We start from the raw sequence: 22,304 nt of genomic DNA, 5'->3' as shown, positions 1-22,304 counted from the left end.
GACTGCAAACTTTTGAAAAAAAAGTAATTGTAACTAACTTATGAAGGCTCTGTAAAAATACCAGGAAAAAGGAGCAAATTTTGATTTCAATAAAAATATGGACTTGTTGCAGTCACATACATTAAGCTTTATTTTTCTACTGCTTTCACAGATAACACTATCCATGGAAAGGGGAATGACATCGTTTCGAGACACTAGAATCCGTTATGGGGCCATGGTAGCCCGATCGGTAGAGTGTCGGATTCGGGGCCGGAGGGTCCTGAGTTCGAACCTCGACGTTCGAAGACCCACCGTCGTCATTAAAGGGAACTGGGCGACGTTAAATAGGCTCGTGGTCTCAATGTCCTCCAAGTGAAACGATACCTCTGGGGGTGCTAGCACCAGGTAGATATTAGCTCCTGGACTAGTTCTAAATTCTCATTAACTGTTCGATCCGGTGATGGTGCTGCCATCTATCGGTATATAAAATAATGGAGGCAAGGCACTTAGTATGCAGTCCTCGACATAAGTACAGTTGTAGTCAGTTGTGACTCTGAATAGGAATAGGAATAGAATCCGTTATTGCGACAACAAATCTAAACCTCCACCCCAAAGGTGCCACAAGAAATAAGCCATTAATCCCAGAAAATTTCTTATTCCTAGAAAACTCTGCAACCACGACAGATTTAATGTGCACCTGTTGCCTTCAGCGTCTTCAGCATTTCTCCGAATCAAGGTCAAAAGGTGCACTCGTTCTACCACGAACACAGCGCTCCCCGGACTCACCACACAACATGGCAATCCTAAGGTTTTCTAAGTAATGGAAAACTTATATTTGGAAAAAAGAGGTACTGCGAGCACTAGACATGGGTTAGTTTAACTAGTGATGCTCCGGATATCCGTATCCGTGGATATCCGAAAAACTATTTCTAGCCTGTCCAGTAGCAGCTTTACACTCTTGCTCCTGTATCCTACATCTATCGAGTAAGCTAGAAATAATTTTTCACATTCCATCTAAGCATTAATGCAGCGCTGGCCCATTCCTTCCAACTCTCCCTCAGTTTTAACGGAGATTTCTTTAAAGAGTAAATCATAGTCTTGATTATATTTTTGCCGCAATTAACATTTTTTGAAGAAACTGCCATTATTCTGACGGGAATACCTTCCGTAACAAATTTTACACTTGGATAGTTGATTTGGGGGGGGGGGGGGGGATGAGATCCGTATCCGTATCCGCGGATCTTGACGATAATGATCCGGATCCAGATCCGTATCCGCGGATCTACTGTTTTAACGATCCGGCACATCACTAGTTTAAACTTTGGAGATGATTCATTATGAGCTATGTGTGATGATTTCATTTGGTTTTGTGTTAGGATTTTCAACTTTTTTGGCATCTTCGGTAAATTAATCTTTATGGCTGATAAATAATTTTTTTTACAACATTTGTTAAATTCAGAATGCGTTACTTCAACTCGGATACTTGGGTAAGTATTGAAATATTTCTTCGGGCAAAGTAAAGTAGAGATACCTTTTGTTTCAGAAATTAAGAATGTTCAGATTAAGAATGAAATAATATTGAACGAAGAATAAAATTAGGTATACTTAGGTTTGGATCAATGGAATTTAAGTACTTCTACTAATAATTCTGCTAGTATATGTTCCTATTATAGGCTATCGAAAAATAACACTAGAGAATAACTCTTACATTTAAACCAAATTATATTCTTTTTTTTTTTTTTTTGGATCACCAGCAAAGTCTATATGAGTCTACAGGATGGTCCAAAATTAAGTTCCCCTACATCCAAAGCATTACTGGCTTATCTTTTAAAAGAAATCAAACCAAAATTTTAGCTATGGTTACTTGAAGGTACACACTTGTGATTGGGATTGTTTTAAACAATTCAGTTCTCATGATAAAGGTTACAGTGAACGAATTTCAAAATTTTAGAATAAAAATAAATACGTTTTTTTTTCAGCGTATTGATAAATATCGAATATGGCGTTGGAATGATTGGTGTGGAACTATAGCTGCCGACGTAAAGTGTTTGCAAAGAAAAGCATTTTAAAGGGTTAAGGTCAACATGAGAGAGAAGAAGCTTTGACAAACTTTGCAGAATTTACATTATTAGACAGCACCAATCACAGAACATTTTGTGCAAAGCACAACTTGTAAAAAGATTTTTCATAAGGACTGTGAAATGCATGTCTGTTCAGTCATGTGTTTGAATTTTCCAGTTTTGTCACAAGCCAATCTTTTCAAAGCCATATGTGGTTTTCTATACGCAAGTCAATAGGGAAGTTCTCGATTTTTCAATTTTATTTTTATATGATAGAGTAACATGTATGAACATCATAGGTGAAAACATTTTTGCGATACGATAAGTAGTTTTTTTTAATTGATTTTTAAAGTTCAAGCGCTTGTGACGTCAAATGGCACAGGAAGTGACGTCATGCGCTCTTCCGCCGCGGGAGAAGTCGAAGGACGCGCAGTTGGCTTCGAAGACGAAACGTAAGGCTTACCTCCTCGCATTTAAACTCCTCGCGTTTCTGGAACATTAAACCTCTCATCCTCTCGGAATTATTCAAATACCATCATTGATGTTACTTGAGGAAGATTATTAGATTGTGCTTTAACGAATCCGGCCTCCATAGTGTGTTCAAAAGGATTATTGAATTTCAAAAAAATAAAAATATCAGCCCGCTCAAAATGTCCCTAGCGAAAACAAGGGATCTTCGGCGGAAGGCTGCCCATGAGTGCCCTGTGACGTAAGCTCGTGACGTTTCAGAAGAGCGCAATTTTGCGCGTTTAAAAATTTATTAAAAATCAATCACGGTGTTTTAAAATTCGGCGATGGTGAATTTTTTTAGTTTTGAGGGTCAATTAACAATATCCAATAGCCAAAATATGAACATTTAATAGGTTGCAACTTCCCTATTATCGCAAGGAAAAAGGATGTTGCCATTGCACCCTGTAACAGTAACTTTGAGCATTGCGTTGCTTAAAATCATCCCAATCTCGTGCCTTCAAATAATCATATCTAAAATTTTATTTCGATTGGTTCAGCTGGTAGGTCACTAGGGTTTCACATGTAGAGGAATTAACTTTAAAATTCACATTTTATTTGAGGCATCCTATGAAAATGACCCTGCTCAATAACTCAATGCGCATACTCAGCATTGGTTTCGTCTTTACTTTTACACGTCTATTCTTCGTATTGTTACAAATTCTGTACATAGTAATTATTTTTGTGATTAATTTGCCGTAATCTAGCTAAATTTAGCGTTTATTAAATTATCTTTCATTTAAAATAATTGAAGTAACGTAACCTGTAAATAGTTTCTTGTAATGAATATACATCCCCCGTACATTCGGCTGAAGTATACGGTCCCCTCATTTCTGAATGATAAAATGTGTGAATGGAAAGAAATAAGATCGAGGTAGAACCGCCTACGATTTTCTGGAATATTTGAGGGCACTTTTTGATGTCTATAAATAGCCGTACCGCATGATAAAAAGTCAGTCTCAAGTTAATGTTTGCTTAAGAATCGCTGCAGCGGTACGCTGGAGAGCATGTATTGCTCTGTTTTGTGAAGCCTTTTGAGCTGTATTTTTGCGTATTTGAACGTAAATGCGTGTGTAACCGTTGAGTTTACGGTGTTAATTGATATTTGCTTAATTGATGATGATTGATTTAGCAGTTGTAACTACGCTTAATGTACATAGCTGTAAATAAATCTCCTGTGTTTTCTCAAAACTTTCTTGAAATGACGACACAGTTCTTAAGCTACACTGGATCCGTAATCGTATTCTTTTGACCAAAAGGAAGCCCTACCCCCATATTGCGCGCACAATAGTTTTCCTGCATTGACTTTTGAGCCGAGTCAGAGTCAAGCATAGTGTTAACATATTTATTACATAAAATTTTCTCAACATTACATAGAGTTTTACATATTAAGCTTAACGGCAATTCTTGGAATGTTTGTATAACTCGAATATCCCAAGTTTTCAAACGAAACGTTACTCTAGTTTATTCCGGTCTTCGCATCAGCAGTTGCCTTTGTTGGATAATTTAATCTATATTTACACAAATCATTTGAATAAATGGGAAAATGTTTCTGGACGAACACATTTTTAAAAAGTCAGAAATTATTTTTCGTATGCGTTCTAATTTTCCAGTATTATTTTTCAAATGCAGAGAAGAATATTCAGTAAATTACCGCCCATTAGCCAGGGCTAAAGCAGAAATACATGAAATACACCGCCAGCTCAGTCATTTCCAGCCGAGGACTGCAGTTTCGTGCTTATTAGCACTCATTAGCATGTATTTCATGTATTTCTGCTTTAGCCCTGGCTAATGGGCAGTAATTTACTGAATATACCATGCCTTGCCTTCAATCTTCGAGTTGAACCGAACCATTGCTTCGGTCACTCGTCTGGTCTGTGCTAATTCTACATTAGCTACCAGTTTGTTTGGCACTCTTGGCTTCCTTAAGAGGTTTTCCATCTCCAGCTCAGTCACTTTCCTATGCGAAGCTGTTGAGTGCTAATAAGCACGAAACTGCAGTCCTCGGTTGGAAATGACTGAGCTGGCGGTGTATTTCATGCAGAGAAGAATGTTGTCGATTTCTTACCTGCGCTGACTGTTATAGCTTCGATAAACTGTTCTTTCCATGACGACGTCCCAATGGATAAAGAAACATTGGCCTTTTGGAAGAGCTTGTCTACAGTGTTCTAAAATTTGAAAAATCTTGATTAAAAAGCTATCAATGTAACCAGCCTTTACTTAAAATTAAATCATTTAGTTTATTGGCATACATATCAGAGCAACAGTAAAATATCTAATCCCAGAAATAAAACTAAGTTATCTTACTGTTGCTCTGAGCAACAGTAAGATATATTATCTCAGAAATAACACTAAGATATCTTAAAGTTTATCTTAGTATTATTTCTGATATATTAGTGCTATTTCACTAAGATATGATTCTAAGATTCTGATTCTTAGTGTTATTTCACTAAGATATCTAAAAGTTATATCAGAGCAACAGTAAGGTATCTAATCCCAGAAATAACATTAAGTTATCTTACTGTTGCTCTGAGCAACAGTAAGATATATAATCCCAGAAATAACACTAAGATATCTTATTGTTGCTCTGAGGCGACGGTATGTAATTGACAAAACCTGTTTGTGGCAATAATGAAACTGAATGATTAGCATTTCGCGTCTTACTGCTCAAGTGAACTGGCATTAGAGGCTAAGTTGATAGGCTGCTGCTTTAAATTGACTTTCAACTAGAAGAATTGCCAATAATAGACAACAAGCGAATAATTGACCACTGGAGGAAAACAATGCCAAAAGCAAAAATAAATGGGTCAATTTATTTATCTCATCTGGCGGGAACAAATTTCTAGCATCCCAAGGAAATGTTCTATTGTCATTTGTAGTTGTAACTAAAGCTTTACTTGGAAGTTTACTTACAGAACCATTTGGAAAGTTTCAAAAAAGGTACTTCTTGTATTATCCAGTATATATATATATATATATATATATATATATATATATATATATATATATATATATATATATATATATATATATATATATATAGTGTTATGAAATCAATTGTTTCAACTCATTCCGTTTACATAGGAACCTGCAATAGATCAATATCACTTCCAGGTAGTATTGAACTAACACGTTTTCCTCATGAGAAGCGATATGTCGAACATTTACCCACAGAAATAATTTCTGGAGGTGGCTAAAAAAATTGAAAAGCTCCCCTCCCCCCATTCTGTAATTTCAACATTTCATAGCGGAGTTTTCACGACTTCAAAATGATTTTATTTCAAATTTGTTTTTTTCCCCCTTTCTTTTTTTTCAGGATCCCTTAAGGCCTTTTAATATGCTTTTAAATACATAAACGCTATGCACTTTTGTACTTTGAATGTGGAAATAAAATATCTTTAGCATTTCAAGCCAATCAAACACTAAACGCTATATGATTTCATCGAGATGCTCTAAAATTAGCGATTTTCATTAGGAACATTTTCATAATGATTATGACACGAGGACAAGGTTATTAAATAAACCTATCCCTCATTTCAGTTTTTAAATGAATTTATATTTTAACTACAAAATATTATGTAAATTAGAAAATTATAGCTTTATTATATATAGGTTTTGTTGAAGAATTCAGAAGCTACTTCTTTGCGAAGTTATTTAAAAGCACTTGCTGGTTTGTACTTTAAGCACTACATGCCATTTCAATTAATATTATGATTTGCCAAGAAACTATCATGTGATTTACTTCATTTTGCATTTTTTATAAGCAGAAAAAAAAATAATTTGAATTTTGACATCTTGAATTCGAATTATGTTTTTCGCAATCACGAGTGTGTGTATGTAGGCGTGTGAGTTTGTGTGTGGGGGGTATGTGTGTTTGTGTGTAGGGGGTATGTGTATGTGTAGGCATGTGTGTTTGTGTCTGTGTGCTGGCATAAGTGTGTGGGTGGTTGTGTATATGAATGTGTGTGTGGGGGAGGGGGGGTATGTGTATGTAGGCATATGTGTTTGTGTCTGTGTGCAGGCATGAATGTGTGGGTAGTTGTGTGTATGTGTTTGTGTGTGTGTGCGTGCGTGTGTGTGTAGTTGTGTATGTATGCGCGTGTGTGTAGGACATGGATGCAACCTGGAGACGGCTTTCGCTATAGGAGCAGCATCGTGAGGATCCGGTCGACGGTGATGCTGCAGAGGATGGCGGTGGGAAAATAAAATCAAAGGACATCAAAACAGTCAAGTGAGAACAATAAGCAATCGTGATTGCTCACAAAAAAAATGTGTTATTTCGCAAATAGCTTCTTGGATTGAAATTACTTTTCTAGGCAAACAACATTACATAACATTACATTAACTTAAAAGATATTTTTTTTAAATATCAGTTATTGATTCCATCAAAGATGAATTAATAGACGAATGGCGATATTACGTTCCTTTGAGTTCGAAACCAGTAAGTTAAATTGCCGCTATGATCACTGACTCTTTTGCCGCTCTGGTCTCAGAAAGTCAAATAAGATTTGCGTCTTTTGCGTTCCTTTTAAATAACTGTAAAACATTTTTGCATATTACGTTGAGAAGACAATTTCCTTTGTGTAGTTTTTCCTTTTTTGGGGGGGGGAGGGCGCGAGCCCCCTTACCCCCTCCACCCCAAATCCGCTACGGAATGGTCCTATTATTTTCCCCTTGCATGGGAACTTTTCTCATCGTATTTTGGGGAATTGATGAAATGGGATAGATTTTTTGGTAAATATAAACCGGCTCTTATGCATTGATTTTCTGGGATATAATAGAAGAAGTTTTAACGCTAACCTCAGAATGAAAGTGGAAACAAATATTTTTCAAGTGTTGAAGCACACTTTTGTTGAACTTTTTTCTGATTCTTACTAGAACACTTCCTGAATTGTTTTTTTTACAAAAAAAAAAAAGTGTGCATTCATGAGTGCTTTACATTAGACGAGTTTCTCTTGCCGAAGTTATAGAGTTTAGAATCCATCATAACAAAGTGACGTTTTGAGAACAATGCACTTTTTTTCTTTTGCTCTTAAGGGGTTACAGCACCTCAAAAATGACCAAACGATCAAAAAATTTTTTATTGCTTATTTCGAAACTAAACACTAGTCCAAGCACAGGGGAAAAGTTTTATTGCTTTGGTTCAAATATTGAAAAAGTTATATGTGTGGTTTTAGGCCATGCTCGCTATGTGTTCTTATGCAAAATGAAAACTTTAACTTGATTTTTCTCGATGATCGTTTTTTTGTGTTTTCGTGTCATAAGAATTCCTACGAATTTTTTTCTATTAAAAATACAGCTTTAAAGTAATACTTTTTGCAATTAGGATTATATATATTATCAAAACTGTGCATTGGATAAGCATTTTATAAATGACTCAAATGTTTAGAGCATGTTATACCTTTAAAAACCAAATTTTGTTGAAAAAAATTACGATTTTTTATGTAATCGACCACAGAAAATTTTCTAATAAACACAAAAGCAAATGAATGCACAGATTTTTAGAGATGATGATTGTGATCGTTTAGCAAAAAAAAAAAAAAAAATTATATTAGTTTAAAAACAAAAAAGCCTTAGGGATTTTTAAAAATTGAAATTTTCTCAAATGTTTTGAATTTTTAAAAAAAGTAAGCAATATTTTCAAATTTTTAAAATAAATTATTGATTACAAAGTAAGTAAGCAATGTTATGGTTTCAACGAAAAATATAATTTACTTAAATTGAAAAAAATTGCTTGAAAGATACTGTGACCCCTTAAATGTTCGATGTGACAAGAACATGTCATTACATATTAGTACATGCCACTTATACTGAATGTAGTATTTTATTCCCATAACTTACAAATGTGCGTATGTTTTTAGATGCAGTGTATTTGCTTTAAAAATGCTAAATATTAGCCTAAATGCCAATGGATGTATTATTGGATTGTACATTAATGGATGTATTACATAAAGTACTTCACTAACACCGAACAAAATCTGCACAGCTAGTTTCTCTTGTAAAAACTCCGCAAAACACCGCTTTTCTATTACCCTTAGTTTTATAGAAAATGGCCGAAGAAACCATGCATATGCAACTTTTCACATTTAATGCTCAGTCCGTTTGCACGAGTGACACTTTTTTTGCTGCTACAGGGTCCATTATGAAAGTAATGAACATAATGTTATTGTGACGCGACGATAGATGGCAGCACGGTAAAACCGGCTGGGAAATGTGGTGCGGGATATGCCCTTTCAATGCATGCAGTCGTCAGTTGCTTTCGAGCAGTGTGAGCGGAGATAAGTGCCTCCGCTTGAAGTATGTTTTCAACTTTTGTAACATAACGCAATGGAGCGTTCGCTTGAACAATGGTACGCCATAAAGTTTTGCGTGAGGTTTGGAAAAAATGCAACATTCCAGATGCCTTCAAGGACGATTGCATTTCAAGATCACAGTCTGGGAAGTGGCACAAGGCATTCAAAGAGAGCCAGGAGGAAGTCGCCGACGAACCCCGTTATGGATGTCTCGGTGATCCCTCACCACCTTACAGTCCCTACTTAGCTTCATGTGACTTCTTTTTGTTTCCGCATTGTTAACATTGTTAAACATCCAACAGCATGTTACAACGTTCCTGAGAGGCATTCCCTTGGAAGAGTTTCAGGGTGCCTTTCAGTCGTAGCAAACACGTCTCCGCAAGTGTATTGATGCAGGAGGAATGTATTTTGAAGAATATTGAACATTTGCACAAATTACGATCAATAAATATGTTTTGCCAGTAAATGCTCATTACTTTCATAATGGACCCTGTATTTTCACTTTATTCCGGGAATTTTAAGCTTTGACTTTCAACTTCGAATATTAAGATCCGTTATGTGTCATAATGTGAAGTATCCACTTTCGAAAAATGCATTTAAAAGACAAAGATTTCTACGTGTTGCGAGCGGTAGCACGTCAAATCATTATTTTTCAAATGCATTAAGTTTTTTTCAGAATTCCATACTCCATAATACATCATGGATCCTTACCTTTGATAATATTACAACAAAAAACCAAACTCTAAAACTCCGGGAATAAAGTGCAACTGCAGGCGTAAAAATGTTACAAATGAATTGAGCATTATATTCTTTATTTTTGTTCTTTTGCGATCGTTATGTTTTGAGAAATTTGTATAAAAAAGAGCCAATAAAGAAAAAACACTAAATAAAAGTAGAATAATGACAAAAAAGTTAATTTGAATTTTGTCATCTTAAATTCAAATTATGTTTTTCGCAATCACGAGTGTGTGTGTATATGTAAGCGTGTGTGTTTGTGTGTGGGGGGGTTTGTGTGTGTGTGTAGGCATGTGTGTTTGTGTCTGTGTGCAGGCATGAGTGTGTGGGTAGTTGTGTGTATGTGAGTGTGTGTGTATGTGTTTGTGTATGTGTGTAGGTGTATGTATGTGTGTGTAGGTGTATATATGTATATGTGTGTAAGTGCGTGTATGTATGCGTGTAAGTGTAGGATATTGACGAAACCTGGAGACGGTTTTCGCTAGAGGTGCAGCATCGTGAGGAGCCGGTCGACGGTGATGCTGCGGAGGGTGGCGGTGGGAAAAATGATAGGAACGTCAAAAACAGTCAAATGAAAGCAATAAGCAATCGTGATTGCTCAATAACGTGTCAATGAATGATATGAAAAAAAAAATGGCTTAGGGAATGAATACTTACTTACCTTAAATTCCCGACTTTCCTTGATCCTCACTTGGACTCTGTAATGCTCGCCAAGCCGAGGCTTACCTAGCAAGGCTATTTTTTCATCTTCGGAGAGTTCATCTTGATTTTCATTCAGATCTTGGCCACTTTTCTCCCTTAAATAGTCTGAAATTATTTCGTGTGTTAGTCTGAGTAAGTTATATCAGCCAAATCATCAGTAAGTTAACAAATTAGTCAGTTACTCAGAAGTATTTTAGAATTAAGCAAACACTGAAGTGACGGAAGACTCACATGCACTAATACTTGTGGTTCTCTCTATCGGAACCCTCGGATTTGGCTCATTTCATAATTCACTTATTAAGCACCATCGGTGTTTGTGTGATAACATCTGCTTTTTTTTTCTCATATTTCATTGATACGTCAACAATATGGTGTACAGTAGAACCTTGCTTATCCGCCCCTCATTTATCCGGATCAAATTTATATGGATTTGAAAAAAATATATATACTCCCAATAGGGAAGTTTTCGATTTTTATTTTTATATGATAGAGTAACATGTATGAACATCATAGGTGAAAACATTTTTGCGATACGATTAGTAGTTTTTTTTAAATCAATTTTTAAAGTTCAAGCGTTGTGACGTCAAATGGCACAGGAAGTGACGTCATGCGCTCTTCCTTCGCGGGAGAAGCCGAAGGACGTGCAGTTGACTTCGAAGACGAAATGAAAGGTTTACCTCCTCGCATTTAACTCCTCGCGTTTCTGGAACATTAAACCTCTCATCTTCTCGGAAATATTCGAATACCATCATTGATGTTACTTGAGGAATATGATTGGATTGTGCTTTAACGAATCCGGCCTCCATAGTGTGTTCAAAAGGATTATTGAATTTCTAAAAAATAAAAATATCAGCGCGCGCAAAATGTCCGTAGCGAAAACAAGGGATCTTCGGCGGAAGGCTGCCCATGAGTGCCCTGTGACGTAAGCTCGTGACGTTTCAGAAAAGCGCACTTTTGCGCGTGGATTTTTAAAAATTCATTAAAAATCAATCACGGTGTTTTAAAATTCGGCGATGGTGAATTTTTTAGTTTTGGGGTCAATTAACAATATCCAATAGTCAAAATATGAACATTTAATAGGTTGCAACTTCCCCATTATGCGCGGAATGGGGTGGCCGTGGATAAGAGAACTCGCAGATAGTTCGCCAAATAGGTAAAAACGATGCAAATTATTCTTTAAAAGATCAACACTCGCATACATTTATGCTATAGCTTAAACGATGACAGTGTATTACGTAAGAGCTAGAAAAAGATCGCTCGTTATTACAAACGGATTACACACATACTCGAGCAACTCGTGCAGGCAGAAAAACATCAAGCTGGGCTGCACGAAACACGCAAAGGGGAGGGGCGAAGAATTTTCGCAAGACTGTTCTGGTCACTCGTTTACGCTCGCAAGTAGTGTAGGTCGAAATATCAGCAAGGAGGGCAGGTCTAAAAATCAGTAAGTAGTGAAAATGTATATCAGTTTGTAGTTTCGATTTAGAAATCAGGTTTCAACTAGTCAGGTATCGGTGACCTTGAAGGGTTGAATGTCATTGAAATTGAGTGGGAAGAAAGCAATACGGATGTCTGAATAAAATTTTGCTCTTGTTGGGTTAAAATGACATTGACTGACATTCAGTTAATCATTGCCAAAAAATCAATTTCTTCAAAGACCGCGGATAATCCGGAGTTTACTGTACTCACATAGATAACTCCAAGTAGGGATAGCAAGAACAAAAATATAAGTAGACTATAGATTCGGTTTTATTTTGATCTATGAATGATAAAGCGTCATTAAAACGTCTTCATAGTGTACTAATTGTTTGTTAAGAAATGATGTGAAAAATTATTTTTCGATTGTATAACGTCTCAAACAATTATTTTGCATGTTGTTGTTTTTTTATGATAATGAACGATAAGTCTGCTTGTTTAAAGATTTTCTTTGATTATTATCCATAGTCCCCGGACTATCTTTGGTCCCAGTTAGTCGACTGAATAGTTACACACACAAACAGTGAAATTCCTATTTTTTTACACTATCCGAAAAAATAAACTTTTTCCTAATCCTTTATACCATTAACAAGACACAGGTATTCCTATTTTTTTTTCCAAAAGCTTAAAACTGACATTTTAAGAAAAAATCTACGCAAACTCGTAATCAATAGAACTACTTGAAGCAAATTTTAGTGAAAATGGACCCAAACGCGATAAAAGAATGACATGGCAAAAATGCCGTTGCAGGACAATCATTTTAGTTTACAAACATATAGGGTCAGTTGTGGTAGCAGGAAATATATTGTAAATAGAAACATACTCTCCATTTACCCTATTGATAGTTAATTACAAGTGTGGTTGGTTATTGAAACCAAATAATACTGCTCGTTATATTCAGTAAGTTACCGCCCTATAGGCAGAAATACATGAAACACACCGCCAGCTCAGTCAATTCCAGCCGAGGACTGCAGTTTCGTGCTTATTAGCACTCATCAGCCCGGCATAGGAGTGACAGAGCTGGAGGTGGAAAACCTCTTAAGGAAGCCAAGAGAGCCAAACAAACTGGTAACCAATACAGAATTAGCACTGACCAGACGAGTGACCGAAGCAATGGTTCGGTTCAACTCGAATATTGAAGGCAAGGCAGGTATATTCAGTAAGTTACCGCCCTACCTCCAGCTCTGTCACTCCAATGCCGGGCTGATGAGTGCTAATAAGCACGAAACTGCAGTCCTCGCCTGGAATTGACTGAGCTGGTGGTGTATTTCATGTAGGGAAGATAAAGCTGTTTTTTTTCCTTACTCACTTATTAAAAATTTAGGAGATAAGCCCTCCGAAATAGGAATATAATTCCGAAATAGGAAAAGATAAACTAGTGATTCATATTCAGTAAGTTACCGCCCTATAGCTTGGGCTAAGGCATAAATACATGAAATACACCACCAGCTCAGTCAATTTCAGCCGAGGACTGCAGTTTCGTGCTTATTAGCACTCATCAGCCCGGCATAGGAGTGACAGAGCTGGAGGTAGGGCGGTAACTTACTGAATATACCTGCCTTGCCTTCAATATTCGAGTTGAACCGAACCATTGCTTCGGTCACTCGTCTGGTCAGTGCTAATTCTGTATTAGCTACCAGTTTGTTTGGCACTCTTGGCTTCCTTAAGAGGTTTTCCACCTCCAGCTCAGTTACTCCTATGCCGGGCTGATGAGTGCTAATAAGCACGAAACTGCAGTTTTCGGCTGAAATTGACTGAGCTGGCGGTGTGTTTCAATACTGCTCGTTATTTACTTCAAAAATTACTCCCGCATGGGCTCGGACATAGTCCCCGGACGTTCTTTTGCAAACTGAAAATTTCTATGTTTCTTTAGAGTAGATTGCCAGCTCTTTTTTAAATAATGCGAATAAACTTCTGTGAAACTTGTGCTGTTGATGCATGAGATGACTTGACAAGATTTGTCGCTGCTCGTGCTCAAGGTAAACAAGTTTCTATACCAAATGCTTTTGAAAATGTTCAAAGCTTAATTCACACGTTTCGCAAAATTATTCATAAAACAATCAATATTGAGTAGTAATGTAATCGGACATCTATTCACCCCGTGAAAGAGTAAAACATTCACTTTAATACTCAAAAAGGAAAAAAAAAACAATAAAAAAATATTAATTTGAGTTCTGACATCTTGAATTCAAATTATGTTTTTCGCAATCACGAGTGTGTGCATGTAGGCGTGTGTGTTAGTGTGTGGGGGGTATGTGTGTTTGCGTGTAGGGGGTATGTGTATGTGTGTAGGCATGTGTGTTTGTGTCTGTGTGCAGGTATGAGTGTGTGGGTAGTTGTGTGTATGAGTGTTTGTGTGTGTGGGGGGGGGAATGTGTGTATGTGTGTAGGCATGTGTGTTTGTGTCTGTGTGCAGGTATGAGTGTGTGGTTAGTTGTGTGTATGAGTGTTTGTGTGTGTGGGGGGGAATGTGTATGTGTGCGTAGGCATGTGTTTGTGTCTGTGTGCAGGCATGAGTATGTGGGTAGTTGTGTGTGTATGTGTTTGTTTATGTGAGTAGGTGTATGTATATGTGTGTATGTGTTTGTGTATGTGTGTGTAGGTGTATGTATATGTGTGTATGTGTGTGTGTACGTGCGTGTATGTATGAGTGTAAGTGTAGGATATTGACGCAACCTGGAGACGGTTTTCGCTAGAGGAGCAGCATCGTGAGGAGCCGGTCGACGGTGATGCTGCAGAGGGTGCTGGTGGGAAAATAAAATGATAGCACATCAAGACAGTCAAATGAAAGCAATAAGCAATCGTGATTGCTCAAATATCAGACACATCCAAGTATCAATGGAAATAATTGGCTTTTTTACTTACATTCAGAACTCTTATGAAAAAGCCTTTAATAAAAAATAGTTATAAAAAAACAAAAAACCCGCTGCGTGGGGACTGCGTGAAAACCAAAAAAAAAACAAAAAAAAACCTTAACATTCTAAACTCTTGGGCTTTTTTTTTTCTTTTAAGTACCACTGAATAACTACACCATTGAAATAGTTTTATAATCGATACACATCATAAATTCAAAAGCAGAATAGAAGGATCAACAGTCGGGGCCCATTCAAATATTACGGGATTCCTTGATTGGTCAAATAGAATGGGCCCCGACTGTTGATCCATCTATTCTGCTTTTGAATTTATGATTTGTCTAATGTGTGTATCGATTATAAAGATATTTCAATGATGTAGTTATTTAGTAGTCCCTAATACATCCTAAACTGTTTTTTTTTTCTTTTTTTTTTCGGATTTTACGCAGTCTGTTTTTTCTTTTTTTTTAAATTATTTTTTATTTTGCACTTTTTAGTTATTTTTCAAATTTTGCAATCTTGTCATTTCATTGAGAGAGTTTGTATCGTGAGGATTATTAAGCAACTTGCGGTGGTCTAAACTACTGATTATTAATATAATATATAATAAATATACGAAAACGTTAGTTTGATTATAATAATTCGACCACCTTCTGTACATCCGAATTTGAGGGAAACAGCCACGGGTATTGAAGCACACAAAGCACTTTTCGTAGTCCACAATTTCAATTTTTCTTTCCATTTTGAATTATACTCTACTTATTTGTGTTTAAATGATAAAACGTTATTGCTGTAACTAATTCAGTGGTTGCATTAAAAAGGTTTATATTAAAAACAGATTAACGAATGATCAGGGATCAGATTCAACAGATGAAATTCTTCTAACTGATGAGATTATTAAAATCAGTATCGTCGTCTCTGTTGGCAATGTTTTTTTTTTCCTCCTTCTTTGAACCATTTTCTTTCAAGTTTATGCCAAAAATACCAGGTTGAAAAAAATTGAAAAAAAAAAAAAATCATAATAAATCTTCTATAGCGCAACTCCTCAAATACTATGGAGCTCCCCTCCCCTCCAAAGCACGAGACCCCCGAAATGAGACAAAAAAAACCTGTAAACCTCCACCCGAAAAATGCCAATGGTGAAGACCATAACCCCCCCCCCCCCCCATTCCCTTTACTTCATGGACACCCCAGTCATAAGAGTTACTTTTAGGTTTTTAGGTTCCCTTAAAACGAATTAATCTATTAGATAAATTTTGTACTAGTTTACTTCAAATGCTGACGTACAGTCAGTACTTTTTACACATTTTAAGCAAGTTTAATACTGTATTACCAGGGGTGATTGTGACTCCATGAAAAAATACCTGAACTTTTTTTTCCCCAAGAAGAAAAAGTGTTTTGATGGGCATATATATATACATTATGTGTATGTGCACATTATATTATGTATATAAATCATTTATATACATAATTATTTGTTGGAGCTAAAACTCTAAGTTTTAATTGGACTTAATACGTCCATGTGCATGGTGGGAATTTAATTCTTTTAATTTTTCTCATTACTTAAAATTTTTCAAGGATTCTTCCCCCACCCCAGCTGTTCTTCGATAATTACCATAGAGTTTACAAACCATGACCGTAGCTTAAGCTTTATACCAAACAAAACGTCTTCAATTTGGACTTTTGGCATTTCATTAATCGTACAAAAGTGGGTTTTTCTGAAAATATAGAAGTTCCGGTATTTTCGAAGATGAAGATACCGGAATTCAAGATGAAAATACCGGAAATCTGGTAAAATACCGGAACACAATCACCCCTGCTGTATTACGTACTTTCAAATGAAAACCTTCGACCCCTATATTACTTCCAATGGCATTTTACGTTCTTTTATTCAATGGCTGATATGATAGTGGTGAAAAAAAGCAATTTTTCTCATAAATATATTTTTTTTTTGTTACGTAAAAATTACTGTAAAACTACTGTATAATCGAGAAAAAAATAAAACATTATTCAATCAGATTGTTACAAATTAATTATATTCCACATGGACAGGACCCTGTGTCCCTTAAAAACTGCTTCTGGGATTCTGGAAATGATAGTATAGTTTGTTCCATTTATCCGTAGAAAAATCAACACACTTCCTCCCCCCTAAGGGGGCCATTCATTAATTACGTAAGGGTCCCGAGGGGGAGGGGGGTTTGGAAGCATTTCTACATCCCCTTACTTGGGGCAGAGGGCGAACACAGAAAAATCTTTTTTTGGGGGGGGGGGGCGGGAAAACTGAATACATCCCCCCCAACACTGTTTTTTCACAAAGTTTTTATGACTTTTTTTTTTTTTATTTTTTTTATAAGATCCCTTTCGGCCAATGAATCTACTTTAAATACATAAATATTTTGCACTAATATACTTTAAATGCAGAGGCGAAATATCTTTAATATTACAAGCCAATTAAACACTAAACCCAACACAATGTCACCGTAATGCAGATGCTATACAATAAACGGTTTTAATTAGAAACATTGTCATGATTTTAACACACGAGGGTAAGGTTCTTTAAATAAATAATAAAAAAAAAAACATACCTCATTTGAGTTTGTATAAATTAATTCATTTTATGCCTACAAAATATTATATAATTAAGAAAAGCATAGTTTCATAACATTTAAGTTTTAATGAAGAATTCAGAAACTATTTCTGTGTGAGTTTCAAAGCAGTTGCTGATTTGTTTTTAAAGCCATCATGATGCAGTTGAGATAACATATTGATACCACATGCCTTTCCATTTTATCAAAAAAATACCATATGATTTCTTTTATTTTGAATTTTTTTTATAAGCTGAGAAAGAAATTTAATTTATTGCAAATAGTTTCCTGATCGAAATGATTCTTTTAGGAACTAACTATTAAAAAATGCTATAGAGAAGTCAATTAATTAAAAATAAATTAAAAAATGTTAAATTAATTCATCCTTTGAGGGGGCACCGGCCCCCTGGCCCCCCCTAAAATCCGCTACTGCTTGGGGGGAGGGGGTCTCAGACCCATTCTTACGTAACATTTTCCAATTCGATATTTTATTTTAGAAATCGTGCGGTCAAGTGGTTTGGCAGGGATCATATTTCAGTTGCTTCTGGAAGGTAAAAAACGTTTTAGGATGAGCTGTTTTTTAGTTGTTTTTCAAAGAATGAATAATATTAAATTTTATAAAAGAACTGCACTGTGTATGGCATGTCTTATATTTGATTAGTATCGCATCATGTACAAAAAATATTTGTCGAAGAAACATTCTGTGTGTCTAGATTCCTTTTAGTAAACAATTTCTACCACCAAAAGATTTTTTTAAAAAAAATTAATAATAGTGAATTAAAAACGATTCCAGTAATTTAAAAACGAAATGAATCTTACGTAAGATAGGGGGGGGGGTGAAAAATCTTACTTAACCTTACATGGGGGGAGGGGGGTCAAAAATTGCCAAAATCAGCCATACGTAATTAATGAATATCCCCCAAGATGTTTTCTTCTACATACTTTAAGTGGCGTCACCTAGTGTTCAAAAATGCAAATACAAACAGTTGCACTACATAGGTTATTGTAAAAAAGTACAGATTAAACTATTCAACTATAAAGCAGAAAATTACCTCTTTCATTGAACACAGAAATAAGACTTATATTTTTCCTAATTTATTCAGTCAAAATTTGATATGATCAATTTTTTTTTTTTTGATTGCAATTTACTTTCGATGTTCTATTTAATAACCAAAAGCTTAAATAGATAAAATTCATTTGATACAAAAAATAATTACATTTTGAAAAGGAACAAGTCTAAAATACTCTTGAGAATTTTGAAACCGTCACCAATGCGAGCTTAATAAAATGTTAGAAAACATTTCAAAAAAAAAAAAAAAAAAACTTTCACAGCATTGACAGTCGTGCTTAAGTTGAACTTTCAATCTCAATATCAAGAATTCGGGATTTTTGCCGGCCCATTAAGCCTCCTTTTTCCCTTTTTCTAAAACGAATATATATATATATATATATATATATATATATATATATATATATATATATATATATATATATATATATATATACCAATTTTGAACTTATAATATCGCATTCTGCCATGGGCACTGGAAGAATTATATGTCTCGCAGGGTTACTAATTTTTTTTTTATTATTATTATTTAATGTATTGATTAACTAGTTGCACTCACACGGCGATAAACGTGCCAAGCGTTTAAAGGATTTCCCTTGAATAAATGAAAATCCCCCCCCCCTTGCAAACACAATTAAAAAAACAGTATAGACTCCTTTGCAATTTAAAAACTTTCTCCAAATAAATAAAAAGCATTAAATTACATTAAGGGTAAGTTTAACAAAACCCTCGCTCTCTCTCTCCTTTCGTCTGAGGAAAAAAAATGCAATTAAAAAAAATACATTGTACCTAAAACAAAAGAAAAATCCCATCCCCAGTACAAAAAAGAATTTAACTCAAACACCGAAACGCATTTATATAAAATGAGCATTCCGCTCCACCTAGAAAAAAAAAGTTTGAAATTGAAATTTGCATTGCAAACACAAAAGGAAAATCCCGCTCCCCCGTAGAAAAAAAAAGGAATTTAATTCAAATACGCAAGATATTTTACATAAAACTAGAAGGGTTTAAGTATTTATTTTTATACAAGGATCGCGCACGCCAGAGTAGCTCGCAGATGGCAGAATTTTTTCCTACTTTCTTGACACTTATAGTTATGCATTTTGAAAAATTCACACAATATAGAAGAACATAGAAGAAGAATAATAGAAGACATTTCATGGTCTTTGCAGATGGTGCTTTCGTGGTGCTTCTAGTCTGGATCAAAATCAATGAGAGATCCAAGTAGTAAAATATCAGTGGTAGGTGCTCACAAGGGGGGATTATCGCGCAAGTTGCGCCGTCAAAATTTTTGGGGGGGATTTTTAAAATTGCTTTTTATTTATGTATTTATTGATTTATATTTAATTTAAATTAATATTTATTTTATTTTATTTCGTTTATTTTTTTATTTCATTTATTTAGTTTGTGTGTGATGTGTGTGTCATTGGCGTAGCACAGGAATTTTCTAATAAAATAATAATTAAAAATAATTAAATACATAAATAAATAAAAACTATTTAAAAGAATAAATAAATAAAAAATATATTAAAAATAAAAAAATAACAAAAATTATTAAAAAATAAATAAATAAAATAAAAAAAGAGCTAAAAACAAAAAGGGGGGGGAGTCGAGGAAAATTGGGGGGGGGGGAATTTGCGATATTGAACTTGGGGGGATGGGCACCCCTGGTAGACGCAGGAAGCCCTGGGGTGGGAAGTCTGTTCAAGTATAATCCGTTGTAAGAATCTAAAGCAAACGAACTAAACTAGAATACAGATACCGAAGTACAACTTAGAAGCTAGAATTACCTCATTGGAAACAAGTAACGATTCAACAGTTTGAAATTATTACTCTCTATATCTTGTACTTTCCTTATGGAGATACTTTGATGATCATCGACATGTATTGACAAAATGACTTACATATCAGCAAAAAGCAACAAGTGTGCTGGGCGGTCATTCCAAGCTCGTCAGCTTGCGAGATCGAGATTTTCGCTCACGTGATTGGTTGTGACGTAGAAATGTTGCAAAGTAGTATTCTAATCTACTCGAACCTAGACGCAAGCTATGTTTGAGTAGATTAGAATACTACTTTGCGATATTTCTACATCACAACCGATCACGTGAGCGAAAATCTTGATCTCGCAAGTTGACGAGCTTGGAATGACCACCCTGAAGTTTAAGTATCACATCTTTATAATGCTGAAACCTTTTGCATATGCGTGTACATATTATGCAACAGTTTTTCAGTGAGCTCGTACTCGGCAATTTTAGAAAAAGTCTATGTCTACATGTTTTAGAATAGAATCGCTTCTATGAAGAAAACGAATCTCAAGCGAAAAAAGTTTAATCATTAGAGCATTTTAAGCACAACAAATAAAGCATTACATTGTCCAAACAGTTCCACATAAATTAAGCGTAAGGATGCTTCACACTTTCTACATAAAGCATGCTAATAAAAAAAAGACGACTCTATCAACAGCAAATTATTAATATTTGAACACATTTCACTAAATCTAAGAAATTAGTAGAGCCATAAAATGTAATTTCTTGAAAAGTGCAAAGTGACAAGAGAAAATATGGCTCTGGTTACCTTGATTCTCTGCTACACCGACATCTTCCAGAGAAGCATGGAAATAAAGAGAGAAATTAGACGAAAGATGTAAGGATATCAGAGGTGATTGATCATAAGAATACAGGGAAAAGAGCATACATAGAAATACTGAAAGGATAAAGCTATTTTATAAAACTGCGTGAGAAATGTGTTTCGAGTTGCACAATACCTTCTTCTAGTTTAGGATCTCCGAGCTCGATGAAGAAGATGGCATCGGCTTCATAACTTTCAGTGTCCATGATATGCAAAGGAATATCCTTCCTGCAGTTAAAATACGTGATTAGAAATCCAAGTCTTCATACTGATTTATCAAAACACATTTTTAAGTTACAGTAGCTGCCGCTTAATGTGATCACTTTGGGACAAATATAATTTGATAACAATAACCGACTGATAACAATAACCGAAAAGAACCCAGGAGACACAAAATAATGGTTTTTTTTTTTTTTCAATTAAGGTGCATTTATTTTGGCAACCTCAAATTAAAATCACAATGACTCAACTGAACGCAGTTTTAAATTATAAATTATTAAATAAACAGAATGGAAATATGTATCTGAATTATAAAAAGTTAAAGTTAAATTATGCAATTTTTAATCATATAGTAATAGGACTGTTTTCCCTGACATTCGTAAACCAGCTTCAAAGCACATTCAGCTTTTCTATCTTTGACAGCATGGTTTGCCATTTAGCTTCGCTTTGTTTTCAATCTCGACACAACTCTTTAATAGTTTACAAAGTAATGGCAACAATGGAGGCCCTACATCAATGCAATGTCCAGCGACTGAATTTTTTTAGGTGCAAAAGAAAGTTTTCTTAGGGGGAGTCAGTGGTCACTGGGGGCGAACTTTCTGTAGCTTCATTCCTAGAAAAATTTTGAACTGCTATTGAAAACCACAAAATGCTACACAGAAAGTGAGTCTCGTCAGGGTTTGCCTATGTATTTCTGTTAATTGAGGAACAAAAACGGGGAAAAAATTGAAAGTTTATGAAAAAGTGATAACAATAAACGAAGACGTTGATTACAATATCCGACTTTTTTAACGTGTGTTAACATACAAGTGTTCCGGGATTCTGATAACATTAAGCAAATGATAACATTAACCATGATCACATTAAGCGGCGCCTACTGTATTTCACATTATGTGTCATAGATAGGACGAAACAACACGGATTAGCAAAACAGAGCATAATGAGTACTTCAAATTGTTTAAACACGTTCTTCAGTTGCTCTACGAAATTCACCCAGATCAAAAATCACCGCCAATCAAAAAGCTTAGCTCAGTCACTGACAAGTATTCATAAATATCTATTTATTTATCTATATCTATATATATATATATATATATATATGGTTTCAAGGGATCGGAAAGTAATGTTTTTTTTATCAAACCAATTAACTTTCAAAACATTTTATTTTTAATCAAGGATTTAATTACCCTCATATCAGC

The 22,304-nt window shown here is 35.2% G+C and overlaps 1 protein-coding gene across 1 annotated transcript in view; it reads right to left on the bottom strand.

Annotated features, from left to right (window-relative positions):
- The window catches only part of LOC129219433 (sodium/calcium exchanger 3-like), a 143,936-nt gene that overhangs the window by 44,940 nt on the left and 76,692 nt on the right, over positions 1-22,304 (bottom strand). The window contains 3 exon segments of the mRNA XM_054853830.1: positions 4,615-4,714; positions 10,236-10,381; positions 21,023-21,114. Coding sequence (XP_054709805.1) covers positions 4,615-4,714; positions 10,236-10,381; positions 21,023-21,114 — 338 coding nt within the window.

This window comes from Uloborus diversus, chromosome 3, assembly GCF_026930045.1.
Source record: "Uloborus diversus isolate 005 chromosome 3, Udiv.v.3.1, whole genome shotgun sequence".
NCBI lineage: Eukaryota > Metazoa > Arthropoda > Arachnida > Araneae > Uloboridae > Uloborus > Uloborus diversus.
The sequence above is the reverse complement of the archived record's forward strand: the minus strand, read 5'-3'. Positions and strand labels throughout refer to the sequence as shown.